Source organism: Vigna angularis, chromosome 6 (assembly GCF_016808095.1).
Source record: "Vigna angularis cultivar LongXiaoDou No.4 chromosome 6, ASM1680809v1, whole genome shotgun sequence".
NCBI lineage: Eukaryota > Viridiplantae > Streptophyta > Magnoliopsida > Fabales > Fabaceae > Vigna > Vigna angularis.
The window spans coordinates 5,802,721-5,819,746 of NC_068975.1; the positions used below are offsets into that span (position 1 = coordinate 5,802,721).

The following is a 17,026-nucleotide window of genomic DNA, read 5'->3' on the forward strand; positions in this document are numbered from 1 at the left end:
GCCCGCCAAGTTGGGTGTTCCTTCTCTCTAGGTTCTCTCTAATCAAAAGTGATATTCTGTTTTTGAAATCCTAAAGTGAAACCCGACACTTGAAACCCCTACAGCCTTTCATCTCCACGTCATTTACCTTTTCTAATTTCTTGTACACATAGACCACTAACATCGCAACACGTGGCTGTGTCAAAATATTGTCAAAAAATTGGTGTCAAAATATCAAGAAACCTTAAATATGGCAAAATATTTAGGAAATACTTTACCAATTAAATCATTTATTGAGAATTTATAAATTAAAATATTCAACAATTCATATTTTCATATATATGTTTTTTTTTTGTTAATGATAACTTTTCTTTTTTACGAAAACTCAATTACATAACAATTCCAACGTGGAAATTAGCATCTACATGGCACCGAACTACACAATGAGGCTCTCATTCATTCTTTTCAACTTTATCAATAACTGCTTATGCTTCTATAAAAAAACGCACCTCCTTCTCTCCATAACGAAGCTGAATACCTTCGATGGTCTCAGTCAAACCTAAGAAGAACCTGTTGTCGAAATCCATCGAGCTTTAGACCACCGTGCTTTGAAGTCAGCTAAAGGGTTTGCATTGAAGGTTGCACCGTTGTGGAACATTGAAATCTAGGTGAGTAAATGGTGCCTCGTATTATCATTACTAGATTATTTGCGTCCTTCACACACCACAGAAGCACCCAATTCCAATTGGGTTCTCTGCTGCAACACAAGCACAATGCTTTTCTTTTTAGGTTCAACACATTCACCTCTGGTGGGGACACCCGCAAAGGGGACACCTTTACCGTGATTTACCTCATCAACTCATGTGGGTTGTCCCTGGAATTGGCCAGGAAAGTCTCCAAGAGTGTGAATTTGAAAACCCCAGATGGTCCAAATGCTGTTATTAACACTCTCAAGAACTATGGATTCTCCGAAACTCAGGTTGCAAAACTTGTCGAGAAGAATCCCCGTGTGCTTGTTGCAAAGGTGGAGAAGACCCTTTTGCCCAAACTCAAGTTCTTCCACTCTATTGGGGTTTCCAACACTGACGTGCCTAAGATCGTGAATGAATGTCCTTCAATCTTGCGGAGGAGTCTGGGAAAATGCCTTCTGCCACGATACGAGATTATCAGGAGTATAGTTCGTGATGATCTGGAAGTTGTTAGAATTTTGAGAAAATCTCCAGTTGGTTTCATAATGTGTGACCTAAAGAAATGCTTGATTCCAAACATTAAGGTTTTGAGGCAGTCTGGGGTTCCTCAGGGTTCAATCTCTCTGCTGATGGTCAACTTCCCCTCTGCAACATTGATGAAGCATTCCAGATTTGTTAAAGTTGTCGAGAGAATTAAGAAATTGGGGTTTGACCCTACGAGAACAAGTTTTGTCATGGGTGTCCAAGTGCTTTTAACAATGCGTAAAGCGGCATGGGAATCGAGATTTGAGATTTATAAGAGGTGGGACTGGAACAGGGAAATAGTTCTTCAAGCGTTTCTGAAGTATCCCAATTTTATAAAATTGACCGACGAGACAATTACGAAAAAAATGACTTTCCTAGTTAAGGATATGGGTTTGCCATCATTGGAAATTGCCGCATATCCTCCAGTTCTAGTCTACAACTTGGAGAAGAGGATTATCCCTAGATTCTCAATAATTAAAATCTTGAAATCAAAAGGTTTGGTTAGGAGGAGTTTGAGTTTTGGTTACTATATGGGCATTAAGGAGAATGTTTTTTTGAAGAAATATGTCGATAGCTTTAAGGAACATTTGCCTCTCTTACCAGATGTCTACAAAGGATTGATTCATCGTGATGACGTAATGTAGACTTTGAAGGTATATGCAGGCCATTTTTCTAACTTTTAACTCTTCTATTTCAGTTCTAAAGTGAACTTAAGTTCTGTCTGCTTTTGTTTTTTGTGTCGATATAGTGAGTTTTGTTTTGCTTAAACAGGATGGAATTTTGTTCAGATTTATAGCATATGGGTTTTATAATCAAATATATAAATCTACTTACTGGCGATATTCAACTTAATTATCTTGATTGTTTATCTATTTTACAGTTTCAGTCAAATATAATCGCATTAAGTTATGCTAGTTTTACAATTCTTTAATAAATGAATTTTGTTTAGTTGTCTTCCAGGCCCAAGCTTACGACTCTTTTCAACTTGAAATTTGTCACTATATCTTGTCATGTCAGTGCATACTGCATACTGTTATAGAAAGTCATGGATACGTATAGTTTTGAACTTTTCTCAACTTCTGGTTATCTTTTCAGTAGCATATTATACTGTTGTTAGGAAAGATCGAGTGTCGTGCTCTTTCTCATTGAATGGAGCATTTGCCTTAGCCAAAGGTTTTAGCAGAAGAGATGTTAAGGGCAGAGCTTTGTTTCCTTAAATTTTTTCGGAGCTGCTTCTAGTTTAAAGGGTTGCACCATCTACAAGTATTATGGAGTGGGATGTTTAACCCATGGAAACCAGAAGTTGAAGCAGACCGGTTATTGCAAAAACCACTTCATGTGTGTGAAATGTGAATGGTATTCTTGGGAGGGAGGGAGTTTTGGTAAGATTTACAGCATATTGGTTTTATAATCATGTGAATGAAACCACTTGGTGATTTTCATTTTTAGCATCTTTGTGTCTTGGTTTATTAATTTTTGTTGATACAACAGAGCACATTAGAAGAAGTGTCCCTATGTTTTGCAGGCCAGGGTTAAGTCTGATGAACAACCCTATGTGCTTTGGCGTAACAGCAAATTCCAATGCAAAATCACTAATTTTTTTGTTAGTTACTTTCCAATAACAAGTTCTTGGTAAATAATGTTTATTCTTTTCACCTAATTCTTTACTTTTATCTTTAATTTTTCATCTGAAGTTTAGCTTATTTGGTTTATAAATTAAGTTTCTTGAATCAATGAACTAATACCGAGATGGTTAAGTTTATTGTTAGTTCTAACCATGACCATAATGTTAGTCAGCCACTATTTATAAACAATATAAAGAGGTTTACAACAACAACCCATCATGAGCGACAAATTCTTTCTACACTTTCATATTTTTGTCTTGCACAATATGAAAGTCAAAAACAACTTTCAGATTGCACAATCCAAAACTATTTTTCTTCAGAGAAAGTCTTTTGGATTGCATAATTTGGGAGCCAAAAGTAACTTCAAAGTTGAATAAGTTTAAGAAAAAATAGCTTCCAGATTGTATAATTTAGAAATCAATTTTAACTTCCGGATTGCATAATCCAAAAGTCATTTTTGTCTTTCAGATTGTACAATTTGAAAGTTATTTTTGACTACCAAGAAGATTTTTTTGCTTTCAGATTATGTAATCTCAATTATTGCCTTAGGCATCCTTTTAGTGAGTTTAGTTTAATAATATTTTTATTTTCTACAATTATGAACTTACTATAAAAGATATTTTTTTCTTGAAATGTTGTTTGTACCTTTTAAATCATAAATATTTAACTTTTGCTCCCTAAAACCTTTATTTTTTTGTGCCCTGGACTAAAATTTCAACCGAACTGGCATTGTCCTGATACCTGTGAATTTTATAAATATATATAGACATTCATAATTAATTCTATTGTAAATATATGTTTCGAAATAAATTATTCTAATTCTGAAAGCTAATTCAAATTATAAGTTGTCATTGAAATATTATCATGTAAGCAACCTTTCCGAGAACGTTCAACTTCAATTTTAACATGCATTTAATGAAAAGAATAACTTATTTGGCTCCACGCAATGATTTTTTAATTTATTGCCACTGTTTGCTAAATCTATTGTTTCTTTCATCAGTTTTTAATAAAGTCACAAAATCTCCCACCAGTTTCACTTTGCTCCTCAATCTTATGAAAAATATATAGTTTCTTCCGTAAGTTATTTCTTAGTCACAAAATTCTTTCCAGTGTCCCTCAATCTTACTGCAAACATGCGTTATTGCTTTCATTATCTTCTCTTAAATTAACAGTTTCTTCTACCCTTCTGTCAGTCAATCTTTTTGCAAAAATATATTGTTCCTTTGATGAGCTTTTCACAAATTAACAAGTTCTTCCATCACTTTGTCACTTAATCTCATTGCCGAAAAAGAAAATGCCTATTCAAACAAATCCCTGGAAAGTAGTGCAAACATTCTTGAATTGTTTAGTGACGGTAGAGCATATTCAAACAAATCCCTAGAAAGTAGTGCAAACATTGCCTTAGTGCATCAGACTTTGATTAGGACCGTATTTATTTTTCAGACTAATGGCATATGCAAGGGGAATACTCCTTCAGATTTTGAGCTCAATTTGGCTAATTTCATATTTTGATGCCATAGTTTATATACAATATGTTGATTATGGCATGTTTTATGATTTATATACGAAGAAATTCTGGTAACGTAATGTTATAAGTAGTTAAATATGATAGGCATGATGTGTCTCTAGGACACTCATTAAGACCTTTTTTGCCTCATTAGTTTAATTTAAAACATTTCAGATTAAACAAGTCACAGAAAAACGAGGAGTATCATAGTCAAAACTTAAATATGTACAATTATGTATATACTATTTTTAATTGAGCATGTTGCAGGTTTCTGAAATGATCGATATTGGAGTAATGAGGTATTTTTGGGAATGGAAATGCATTACCCTGAAGAAGGAAAAACACAAAGTTGGAAAGTTTGTAATCTTGATTAAACTCCTTTTGTAGTAAATGAAAAGTTTTCGAGAATGATGGTGATGGGAAAACCAATGTAACTCAGTATGAAAGTTATTTGACTGTCTGTTTCAATTGACTGCAGCTATACCAAAGTTCATCTACTCGTCATGTTTGGCACACTTTGGTATAGATAAAAGAGTGTTGAGACATTTATGGAAATATTGGAAGTTATGTTTATAGTGATTGGAATGGTTCCATTTATTTAAAGAACACTATCGGGAATTCTCTTAACTTGACAGCTAGTGTGGAATGGATGTAATAACAAAATTTTGTGACTGTTCTTTTGGTACTTTGAAAATTTGAATTCGTTTCCTACCATACAGAAGGCACTTGGTGAACTGATAAGAACATGTCACTTCAATATCTCTAACATACCAAACAGTTAGATTAACTAAGGACAAAATGTAGTTTGGTGAACAATTTCGTATGAATGCATGCCTCTTAATGCTTGTTCAAGATGACTTAAAACATACGTTTGAGTGAATGAGGGGAAAAAGGTGGCAAAAAGAAAATTAAATGAATAAAAGTTGAGTTAGCATATCAATTTGGATCAAATGGTTGAAGCACCCTAAGGCTATATTACAAGGAGTCCATAAGAATAATGCACGTTTTAGGTATAGAAGCCTACTAATTTGTTTATTGACACCAATGATTTTGTTAGAAACCAGAATTTGGAAATAAAGGGAATGAAATACGAAAAATGAAGTGATGCAAATTCAATATTATCAACCAGAAAACTTAGAAAGTTTTAGACCCTCTATCCAGAACAAGCTCCTGAGAAGAATCGTAATCTTCTTCTCCAAATCCCACCGAAAAACCAAAACACCTCCCCCCTCACAGCCTACACCTCATAATATATAACAAACCATTTTCTCTCTCTTCTAACTAAGACAATTCCCTCACAAAGCCACGTTACCCTTCTCTCTCCTCTTATAAACTCTGTCCCACCTATTTTTATTATCTCTTGGGTACGTATCAATGCCTTCTTCATGAACTAAAGCCTTGTCCTCAAGGATAAACTCTAGAAACTAACTTCGAATATTTATTTCATCTTCCCAAGTGGCTTCATTTGCATTCTGCTCTCTCCATTGAACCAGTACCTGTTTCTTAGTTTCTCCTCTTTTGGTGTAGTTCCTAGTGGTTAAGATGGCCATGGGAACTAATATTTCAACTCTGTCATCATCTAACCCTGTAGGGAGAGCACCCTCAACCTTATACTTGCCCACCGCTTTCTTCAGCAAAGATACATGAAAAACAGGATTAATCTTTGAAGTAGGTGGTAATTTCAGACGATATGCCACCTCTCCTACTTTCTCCTCTACTTCAAATGGTCCATAGTATTTAGCACTTAATTTATGATTAATTCTGCTCATGACCGACTATTGTCTATTCTGTTTCAACTTCAAAAACACAAGATCTCCTACCGAAAAATGTCTTTCCCTTCGATGCTTATTAGCTTGAATCATCATTCTGTCTTGGGCACATAATAAATGAGACTTCAACTGTCTCAATGCTTCATCCCTCTCTAGAAGATCTTTTTGAACAGCTGCTACCCTCACCTCTCCTTGAACCACCTGTACAATCTTAGGAGGAATTCTTTCGTACACCGCTTCAAAAGGAGTGATTTTTGTGGAACTGTGATAAGTGGTATTAAACCACAACTCTACCCACGGCATCCAAATCACCCATGTCTTGGGTTGATCAGTAATAAAACATCTGAGGTAAGTCTCCAGACATCGATTAGTTACCTCAGTCTGTCCATCCGATTGCGGATGATACGCCGTCCGATTGCGGATGATACGCCGTGCTCATTTTCAGCTTTGTTCCTTGCATCTTAAAGAGCTCTCTCCAAAACAAGCTCATGAATATCGGATCCCTATCACTCACCACCGAATTCGGTATTCCATGCAGCCTTACTATTTCTTTTACAAAAATCTCAGCCAAGGACTTTGCCGTATAAGGATGTTTAAGGGGAACAAAATGGCAATATTTTGTTAAACGATCCACCACTACCAAAACTGCTTCAAAGCCTTTAGACCGGGGCAATCCAGTAATGAAATCCATACTGATATCCTCCCAAACGCTTTCCGGAATCTGTAAAGGCTGTAATAAACCATTAGGGGCTGCTGTTATATATTTCTGCCTCTGACATGTATCACAGGCTTGGACAAATTGTTGGACATCTTTCTTCATTCCTTTCCAGTACACATTGGCTGCAATCCTTCTATAGGTTCGATAAAACCCTGAGTGACCCCCTTGCGGAGTAGAGTGAGCTTCTTCCAATAACCTATTGACCCACACAGATTTCTCCGGTATCACTAAGCGATCTTGATAATATAAAACGCCTTGTTTATATTCATATCCCACATAAACCTGTCCAGCCTTTAGTTCTTCTATTATCTTCTTCAATTTATCATCAACATGTACCGCTGCATTAAGCTCTTGCCAATCTAACCAAACTGGAAAAGAGACCATGCTCTTCATTTCTCCTTCATCTCTACTTTGGAATAGAGCATCTGCCCCCTGATTTTCTTTGTCTAGCTTATTCAATCTCAAAATTATAGCCTAATAGTCTAGCCAACCAATTTTGTTGTCCACCTGTCGTTATCCTTTGCTGCATTAATTGCTTAAGACTCTTATGGTATGAAAAAACAGTAAATTTGCGACCCAAAAGATAAGGCCTCCAGTGTTGGATAGCCAATGCCACTACCATCAACTCTCTTTCGTAGGCTGACTTCGTCAAATTGCGTGAACTCAAGGCCTTGCTATAGTACGCCACAGGTCTTTTTCCTTGCATTAGGATTGCTCCAATCCCTGTCCCAGAGGCATCACATTCCAAGACGAACTCTTCTTCAAAATTTGGGAGCCTCAACACTGGTGCTGATGCGACCCTTTGTTTGAGCTCATCAAATGCTTCTTGAGCTCGTTCATTCCACCCAAATCCATCCTTTCTAGTCAGCTCTGTTAGTGGTTTAGCTATCTTACCATAATCTTTTATGAACTTACGATAATAGCCTGTAAGACCCAAAAATCCACGAACTCCCTTTACGTTCTTGGGAATTGGCCACTCTAACACACTATTAACCTTCGCTAGGTCCACCGCAACTCCATGTATGGAAATAATATGTCCCAGATACTCCACCTTCTCATGGCCAAACAAACATTTTTCCTTGTTCGCAAATAATTGGTGATCTCTCAACACTTCTAACACCTTTTCAAGCAACTGCATATGCTCTTCCCAACTGTTGATGTACACGAGTATATCATCAAAAAACACCAATACCCCTCGTCGCAATAGCGTCCGAAAAACTTCATTCATGAGAGCTTGGAATGTCGACGGGGCGTTCATAAGTCCAAAGGGCATCACGAGGTACTCATAGTGACCCTCATGGGTTCGGAATGTTGTCTTTGGAATGTCTTCCTCCCTCATTCTGACTTGATGATATCCTGAACGAAGGTCCAATTTAGAGAAATATTTGGCTCCATGCAACTCATCCAATAACTCCTCAATAATTGGTATTGGAAATTTATCTGAAATAGTGAGTTTGTTCAAAGCTCTATAATCAACACACATGCGCCATTTGTTATTTTTCTTCTTCACCAAAATGACTGGGCTCGAGTAAGCACTCTGGCTATGCCTGATATGACCCATTTCCATCAACTCTTGCACTTGTCTCTCAATTTCATTCTTCTAATGATACGCATATCTGTAAGGCCTCACGTTAATAGGTTCTTGTCCTGGTTTGAGATGAATTTTGTGCTCCTTTACACGTCTAGGAGGTAGCCCCTTATGTTCTTCAAACACATCTTTGAAATACTGCAGCAAGTGATTTAAGACGCTTCGTTGCTCTGGACCCAACTCTGCAACTTCCACCTTCTTTTTTTCCTCCAACACCCCACACACTGAAATTAACAATGAATCCCCATGAGGGGCCCCTCTTAGCAGTTTCTCTCCTTGTTGAGTCTGGATCTTCATTTGCTGTTTTTTCCAATCCACAGTGGTCTCTCCCAACGTCGTTAACCACGACATCCCCAATATCACGTTCATGTCCTCCAAATCGAAGAGAACAACATCAATTTCAAACTCACCATCATCAATCCTTACTTTGATACCTCGACAAATCCCTTGAGTCTCGGATTTGTTCCCATCTCCCATCAGAATCTTCATTTGCTTGGTTCTTTCCCACTACCAACCCAAAGCTTCCACAAGTTTTCGTGAAATAAAATTGTGCGTGGCTCCACTGTCGACCAAGAACAACATCGGAATCTCCCCAATCAGACCCCGTAACTTCATAGTCCTCGGTTGATCATTTCGGTCTCTCGTGAGAGAGTAGAGATTTAACGTTGTACATTCTGCCACCACCTCATCTTCGTCATCCCTCTCCTCATTTTCCTCTTCATCTCCTTCGCATTGAACTTGGATTTCCTCATTCACCATGACCACCCTTAGCTGCTTAATAGGACATTGATGAAGGGGACCGTACACCCCACCGCATTTGAAACACAAGCCCTTTTGTTTTCGGTCGAGAAGTTCTTGATAAGAAAGATGATTTGCTCCTCTATCACGTGACCCCCCTTTATTCTTTGCACCCCAATCCTTCTGAACACTTGGGTCAGGCCCATTTCCTCCCCTCCCTCATTCTGTTTTGGACCAGTTTTTCCCACCACAGTTGAAATGGGTCAGTGCCCTACTTGATACTTATCCCCTCGAGACTCTCCCCTTCCCTGCCATATTTTATTTCTCCCTGATATCTCCACATCGATGGCGTGAGCTACATTCATCATGCGGCCCCTGGACAAAGGATGTGCCACGTGTAAGCTTCGTATTCTCGCACGTATTTCGTACTTCAGCCCTTGTGTAAAATAAGAAAAGTACTGTTCATCGGGCATTCGTGGCACTTGAGCAATGAGACACTCAAAACTTGTAATATAGTCTTCGATACTTCCTATTTGTTTTATGGCAGCCAATTGATCATAAATACTCCCTTCTCCCCGGCCTCCATATCACTCCAGCATTTCTCGTTTCAAATCTTCCCAAGTTAACTCATCATATTCATTTAATAAAGCATGGAAAAAATGAATCGTGCTCCCTTCCACACAAAGTTGTGCGAGATTCACCCGGACTGCCTCTCATGTCTCTTGTACGTTAAAATAAACTTCAGCTCTTGCTATCCACCCTGATGGGTCTTCTCCATAGAACGGTGGTAATTCTATCTTCTTCATCGATTGCCGAAATTCGGCTAAATCGTCCCCCTCGAGTTGTCTCATACTTTTCGTTCTCTTCGTATTCACCGATCCTGACCCCAACTCTTCGTTCTCCCCCTCATTCATATTAGTGAACTTCGAAATTAAGTGAAGGAGCTTTGATTGATTCTCAGCGGCTTCTCGGCGTTAGGTTACGATCTGTTCTGCTGAATCCTTACGCAACTTCTCCAAGTTGGTTTGACTTTGCAACGATTGCGCCACAAGCTCCTCGACCACCACTTTGAGTTTAGCGACCTCACCCACAACAAAATCTGCCTCATTCTCCTCACCCGCTGGCTCTCCTTGGACATTGTTCTTTCTTGGTGGCATGATCTCCGATCGGGAAATATTGATCCGGTAGGTCGGACCAATTTGTTAGAAACCAGAATTTGGAAATAAAGGGAATGAAATACGAAAAATGAAGTGATGCAAATTCAATATTATTATCAACCAGAAAACTCAGAAAGTTCTAGACCCTCTGCCCAGAGCAAGCTCCTGAGAAGAATCGTAATCTTCTTCTCCCAATCCCACCGAAAAACCAAAAAACCTCCCCCCTCACAACCTACACCTCATAATATATAATAAACCATTTTATCTCTCTTCTAACTAACACAATTCCCTCCAAAGCCACGTCACCCTTCTCTCTCCTCTTATAAACTCTGCCCCACCTATTTTTATTATCTCTTGGGTATGTATCATATTTCAACAAAATTCCACTGCTCAACGATGAAACCTCCCTCAAACTGCTCATTATTGAACTTGATCTAGTATCTACACAAAGAACAAAATAACAGACACAATTTTTTAAGAACTTCCAAAAACAAAATAACAAAAGTTAGATACAATTTTTTAGGTACTTCCAATCGTTTGCCTAGTAAAAGTTTGTATAAATTATGAGTGAAACTCTAATTCTGGTAGAGATCACATGCTTAAAGGTGTGTTTTTTTGTTAAGATGAATTTAAGAAAAAGTGACTTGATGGATTTAAAGATAAAGTTTGTTCTTTCTAAAGAATTTAGAGATGAAAGTGAATGAATTTAAAAATAAAACTTGTAAAAGATTTGATGATGTAATAATTAAAAAAAATTAATAGATTAAAATGTTAAATTACTTTTTTATCCTTATAGTGATTATTATTATTATTGTTATTTTTATTATTATCCTAAAAGAATGCAACATAAAGGCTAGTTTATCAGTTTCATTAGACAAATGATTGGGAACCGGTTTCATTAACACACAGGATTGGAAATCGTTTCCGGCTATACGGAATCGATTCCAATTATTAAGACCCAAGTTTCTCCTAGCTTTTCAAGGCTCTTGTCACCCTTTCAGCGCCAATTCTGCAATGCCAACGGACACCATCGCAAGTCAAGTCACCATGAACCTGCCTTGGTTATCACCTTGCTGCACAACCCAATCACTCCAAAGCTCTTGGAAGCAAAAGCACCACGTGATTTTAAAGTGGAGTTATTTTTGTAAAAACTCATATATCACCCATAAATCTCGTTACATAAAACAGAATTGCATAAAGTGCTAATTCCTCGCAAATCTACGCCTTCTATTTTGTGTGAACAGCAAATCCATCCATAAGAACACAGTCTAAAACAACCAAGACACTAAATGTAGGTTTAGTCGAAATCAAAAACATTGAAACAAAGAAGTGTTTCAACTGGCGAATATTATAAGCATATATGTCATTCGGTGTAGTTTATCCATTTCCTGGTTGATCAATAATGATTTGGGTAGGTGGCAAATTGAATCACACGACATACTTTCCTCTATATGTACAACAGGTTGAAATGTGATAGAAACACACACACACACACATATATATATATATATATATATATATATATATATATATATATATATATATATATATATAATAAATATGTGTACACAATTCATGGCAACTTCAAAAGAAAGAAATATTATCACTTCACATAATGCTTTTTGGAGTTTATACATAATGATTAACTTAAGCAAAATGGCAACTACAGTGAAGCCAAGTCAGTTTTCATCATCTCAACTCTCAAGCAGACAAAAATGGCTGCAAAATTAGCAGTCATGTAAGGAAGAGAGAGTGGTTTCAGATGACATCTGTACAAGTACAACATGAACTGGTTCACTCACCCTGACTTCATCCTCCAAAAAATTGTGTATCATATATCCTTGAATAACCATCTTGAACAAGAAAATGCTTCATTGTCCAAATGAGCTATCTCCAACTTAATTCTCCTATCAGAATTCATTATCTTCTCGGATTTGCGGCAAAAGAAAAATCTCAGGACAAGCTTTGAACATATATGGTATTTGATTGGTTACAGAAATTGAAACAATGCCGATTGTACATCCTGGTTAAGTCAAGTGTGGCTGTCAATCCTACGCTTGAGTTGTTTCTGGTGCATGGCCTTCAGAACCCTTCACCTTTTCAGCATCAGATGGGCCAGAAATATCCTTCAGAGACTCAATTTCCATGCTGGCTGTGCGGCTCTTTCTATTTCTTCGATCCTGGAAGTGATATAGAATAGATGTTTGGCTTAAATTAATAAATCCAATAGAAGTGACTGATGAAGAGTTCATGTAATATCCAGAAACTCATACATTCAAACATACACATACAAAACCAGAGGATCCATGGCATTCAACATTTAGTAACTGGTAACTAATCATGAAAGGGGCATGCATACGGGTAGATGAATTCTGAGAATAAATTTGGTAACATGTTATTGATTTACTAGTCATTCAAAAATATCAAGTTCAAAAAAACAATTCCACATAGAGAAGAAGCTTAACACACTAGAATTACAAAAAGGCTATTGAGTTAGTGTGTACTCCCCAATGATGTGTCAAGTAGCAAGGAGCGAAACAAACATCCAAAGTCCCAAATTGAGATAAAAATTCAGATTCTGTAGCAAAAGTTAAATATGAGAAGATAAGACAAAGAATGAACCTCTCGGAATGGATATTCATCGGCTTCAAGCATTCTCACAACCTGACTCATTTTAGGCCTCTTTTCTGCTTCAGGATCAACACACTTAAGTGCAACCAGAAGAGAACGCTTTAAAGCACGTGTTGATGGTGTCACTTCAAGCCTTGAATCCACAACTTCCTCGGCCCTTCTCGTCCCCACCATCATCTTGAGCCATTCAACAAGATTCACCTGTAATGAGGATAATCAAAATATTATCAGCTATACAAAAAGCAAAACAAAGATCACTTCTCATGCAAAAGAAAGTTAGAAGCAGTACATTAGGCACTGCTTAAGTAATTCATACCTCATTAGCAGGACGTGAATAGTCCACAGGATCCCTTCCAGTAACTGCTTCTAGCAGGAGAACACCAAAGCTGTAAATGTCACTCCTCTCATTTAACAAACCCGTATTGGCATATTCTGGTGCCACATAACTGAAATTGGAAACAGGAGTAAGTTTCCATTCATGCAATCCTTTAAAAGTATTTGTAAAGTGGATACCAAAACATTTTACATACCCAAACGTTCCCATTACTCTAGTAGTAATGTGACTTTCTCCTGAGTCCAAAAGTTTGGCCAAACCAAAGTCAGAAACTTTTGCATTGAACTCAGTATCAATCAATATGTTGCTAGACTTGATATCCCGGTGAACGACTTTCGGTTCTATTGCTTCATGTAAATAAGCCAGTCTGCCACCAGTAACAGGAAACAGGGAGCTTAATCAGTGGAACTAAGCCTAATGTTGAAATTGCTATAATATTAAGTTAAGTATCCAATGGAGCAAGCACCAACATAAAACTATGGAAAAGATAATAATCTAGGCAACAGGTCCCTTGTGCCCTATGTTTAGGGATTTAACAGTGGAGCAGATTAGCAGAGAAACACATAGCTGTGTTGTCCAGAATCCTAGTGGAGCAAATAAATTGCAAAAGACATGACTATATATCCTACAAAGTAGCAATATCAGCCTTTACTCTCAAATTACATTGATGACATTCTTTGGTACACATTAAAAACTGATTGTTTAATTTTGATACACTAACAGTGTGACAAGTTTAACATGGTCAACCATTTAGATATCACCATAAATATGAATTTTAAAATAGTTATCACAAAATGCTTTCACTGCAATTTTTCATAAGTCAACATAAATAATTCATACTGTCCTCTGTTTGAAGTTTTCAAATAAAACTTACGCTTTGGCTGTGCCAGTTATAACTTTCATCCGCGCTTCCCAGGTAAGTATCCCTTGTTGGCTCATAGCCCCATGTAGCCATTGTTCTAAGTTACCATTGTTCACATATTCATACACCAGTAACCTGCAAATCAGATGGCAACCACACTTATTAAGAAAAGACAATCAAAAGAGCTTGCTTCAGTTCAAATTTTCAACAAAAAAGTAAGACTAAGGCCATCACAAAAAATAAAGTTAGTAATGTGATCCAGTATATAAGGGAATATTTTCATTTGTGATATTTTGATACATTAAGAACACCAAGTTTACCTGTGAACTCCTTCTACGCAATAACCAAGTAAGCGCACAAGATTTTTATGTCTCACATGGCCAATAGCTTCCACTTCCACCCTGAACTCTTTCTCTGCTTGTCCCCTGTGAATTCAACACATTATGCAATTATGGAGCAAGTTCAAAGATCATTGCTCAATCAAGAAATAGCAGCAATAGATGACAGTCACAGGATAAACCATCAAGTGTTCTTACAAGTTGTTAAGAATTTTCTTAACTGCCACCTCGGATCCATTGATCAATCTTCCCCTGTAAACAACCCCATATCCACCCTCACCAATCACATTTTCTGGAGAGAAGCGACTAGTTGCAAGTTCCAGATCTCTTAGTGTGAACCAGTGACCCCACCCAAGATGAGAAATTTCTGGCAAGCCAACTAGAGGAGAGGCAGTTATCACTCCTCCAAATGCCAATGTAGACTGCTTCTTAACAGTGCCGGAGCTTCCTTCTTCCCCTGACATTGAACTAAATCCTCTCTCGTGATGATAAACTGAGCTGCACTGACTGATATTATCAGCATCGCTGGATTTGCTTTTGCGCAAATGAACTAAGAACTTGTCAGAATTGTTCTCACTTGCTTTGTCATGAACAGGAATAGCTACACTTTCTGCTTGATCATAAGAAGTCTGCACCCCAACCTTGTCAACTCTGATGTCTTTTGAGACATGCGGTATTTGTGACAAAGAGAACTTGTCCAGAGATCTCCTAGACTTTCTCCGAAACATCACCCATACAGATAATGCACAAAGAATCAGAACTATAAAAGCACCAACACCAATCCCAATCAAAACCCATAATTTCAATCCCAGAAACGAAGTCTTCTTCGATAATTCCACGTGCAAAGAATTGTTTGCTGACATGCTTGGATCCAAAAATGAGTCAATCAAATATGTCCACCAAACTTTTCAGCGTACAATCAAGACATTCCCACCTGAATGCAAGAACATGGTTAAGTATTCAACATTCCAATTTACAGCCAATGTTCAAGTTCATGCAGTAAAGCCTCATAAACCAAACAAAAAACCAAATCAGCATCTCATCTAATCACCAATTCCACCTTTTTTTTTTATCAAAATCAAACATAATCTGGCTGCAGCATTTAAACCAATTTGCGGAAATTCAGGTATTCTGAACCATAAACTACTGCAACACTTCAACAAATCAGAAATCCATTTGCGATCACATCACTCCGATCAGAAAAGCGATAATAAATTTACAATTTATAAGGAAAATAAGGAGCCCTCCACTGTCTCAAGCAATTTTAATCACAACAAAATATCCAACAAGACTAAAAAAGCAAACTTGTAAAGCATCACTAATAATCAAAACAAACAAAAGGCAAACCCAAATGCCATTTTTTCCCAAAAATATACAAAAACAAAAAAGTGGCTCTAAAAGACGCAAAGCACTCACCTTTGTATTGATCTATATCACCCTCCTTGATCCTCTATCTCCAGCACCCACAGGGGCAACAAAGGGCCTTCTCTCTGAACCCAAACAGACCCAATGAGCATAGATAGACGCAGCAATGGCAGAACAATAGAAGAAAAAAGCACAACAAGCCCTGCAAAACCCAGATGCTGCAAAAAGATGCAGAGTCTGATATGCAGTTAGCTATAGTGGATTGTGACCTCAAGTGGGTCACAACTAAACCCAAGGCAAGACCAAGATAACAGGAAATAAATAAACAAAAATTGATAGGAATGCCAGACAAACGTACTATTTTTATGAAGAAAAAAAAATGCCAGGAGAGAGAGAAAGAGTGAAAATGGCTAGATTTTGGTGTAGGAAAAAACAATGGTGGTGGGGAAAACGGTTGGTGGGCACTGTGCTTCAGGATGAGAGCGGGACCTAACTAGCTGGAAAGGAAACCTGGTTTGTAACGGAGGAAACCAGAGAGAGAGAGAGAGAAACAGTAAAGGGAAAGCAAAAATGTAATAAACAGGTGAAGCATTTATAGCTGGAAGCAAAAAGTGTATTAAATAAGCTAACAACAAAAGTAGAGTGAAGAGAGAAAAAGAGGAGAGAGAAATAATAAGTGGGTTGATGAGAGAGAGAGTCAACCTCAATCCAACAGGGTTGAACTCCAAACCAAATCTAGCTTCTTCTGAGGTATACTCACCAAACTGTCCTATTTGTATGAACAGAAAAATAAATATTTAATAAAATGCTTACATTCCAAATCTTAAAAGCGTTTTAATTTTTTGGTGATAGAAACTTTAGAGTTTGATCTTCAGATTTCTCATTTTTTGCAAGCACTCCTTCAATACTTTTTCTTTATTTTCCATCACACAATATATATTACTAAAATTTAAAAGATGAACTTTTTGAGGTATTAAACTTATTTTAAGAATGTAACATCTTTTTAAACACGTGTGAAAGAATAAGTGGGTTGTTTCATAGCATATTGGTGTCTAAAGTAAGATTTAAAGACTATTTTTTAGTTATATTTCATCTTATATAAAGAAATGAATAAACTTATAGCTTACACGGTAAAGGAAACTATATTTGATGAATTTTGGTGTTATTTTAAAGGATTAAATATATTTTTATCCCTTAACTT

At 37.1% G+C, this 17,026-nt stretch overlaps 2 protein-coding genes across 11 annotated transcripts; one reads left to right on the forward strand and one right to left on the reverse strand.

Moving 5' to 3' along the window:
• The first annotated feature begins 443 nt into the window (after positions 1–443).
• On the forward strand, positions 444–4,900 carry LOC108341081 (transcription termination factor MTERF15, mitochondrial). Of its 8 annotated transcripts, none has more exons than XR_008249978.1 (3): positions 444–2,575; positions 2,719–2,825; positions 4,593–4,900. XR_008249978.1 is itself a non-coding variant. In XM_017578700.2 (2 exons), exon 1 carries the CDS (start codon positions 656–658, stop codon positions 1,835–1,837), a length of 1,182 nt encoding a protein of 393 aa, XP_017434189.1. In that variant the 5' UTR covers positions 444–655; the 3' UTR covers positions 1,838–1,846; positions 4,593–4,900. The 8 variants fall into 8 exon arrangements, 1 of the variants encoding a protein (XP_017434189.1); XR_008249977.1 differs by having other exon boundaries at positions 444–1,846; positions 2,289–2,825; XR_008249979.1 differs by having other exon boundaries at positions 444–1,846; positions 2,311–2,825.
• Positions 4,901–11,873: 6,973 nt separating this feature from the next.
• Positions 11,874–16,534, reverse strand: LOC108343344 (probable receptor-like protein kinase At2g42960). 3 transcript variants are annotated; one of them, XM_017581569.2, is made up of 9 exons: positions 16,184–16,534; positions 15,877–15,950; positions 14,659–15,394; positions 14,443–14,547; positions 14,135–14,257; positions 13,457–13,627; positions 13,243–13,372; positions 12,918–13,127; positions 11,874–12,475 (listed from the first exon to the last, which is right to left on the reverse strand). In XM_017581569.2, exons 3-9 carry the CDS (start codon positions 15,321–15,323, stop codon positions 12,347–12,349), a joined length of 1,533 nt encoding a protein of 510 aa, XP_017437058.1. In that variant the 5' UTR covers positions 15,324–15,394; positions 15,877–15,950; positions 16,184–16,534; the 3' UTR covers positions 11,874–12,346. The 3 variants fall into 3 exon arrangements, with proteins under 3 accessions (XP_017437058.1, XP_017437057.1, XP_017437055.1); XM_017581568.2 differs by having other exon boundaries at positions 15,877–16,043; XM_017581566.2 differs by having other exon boundaries at positions 15,877–16,062.
• Between the last annotated feature and the right edge of the window lie 492 nt (positions 16,535–17,026).

Bases quoted from the DNA above. Each gene is read 5' to 3' on its own strand.
- LOC108341081 (XM_017578700.2), top strand. From the start codon at position 656: ATGGTGCCTCGTATTATCATTACTAGATTATTTGCGTCCTTCACACAC.
- LOC108343344 (XM_017581569.2), bottom strand. From the start codon at position 15,323: ATGTCAGCAAACAATTCTTTGCACGTGGAATTATCGAAGAAGACTTCG. The intron at 13,128-13,242 runs GTATGAATTACT...TCCTCATTACAG, and splicing joins ATTCACGTCCTGCTAATGAG to GTGAATCTTGTTGAATGGCT. The intron at 12,476-12,917 runs GTTCATTCTTTG...TATCACTTCCAG, and splicing joins ATGAATATCCATTCCGAGAG to GATCGAAGAAATAGAAAGAG.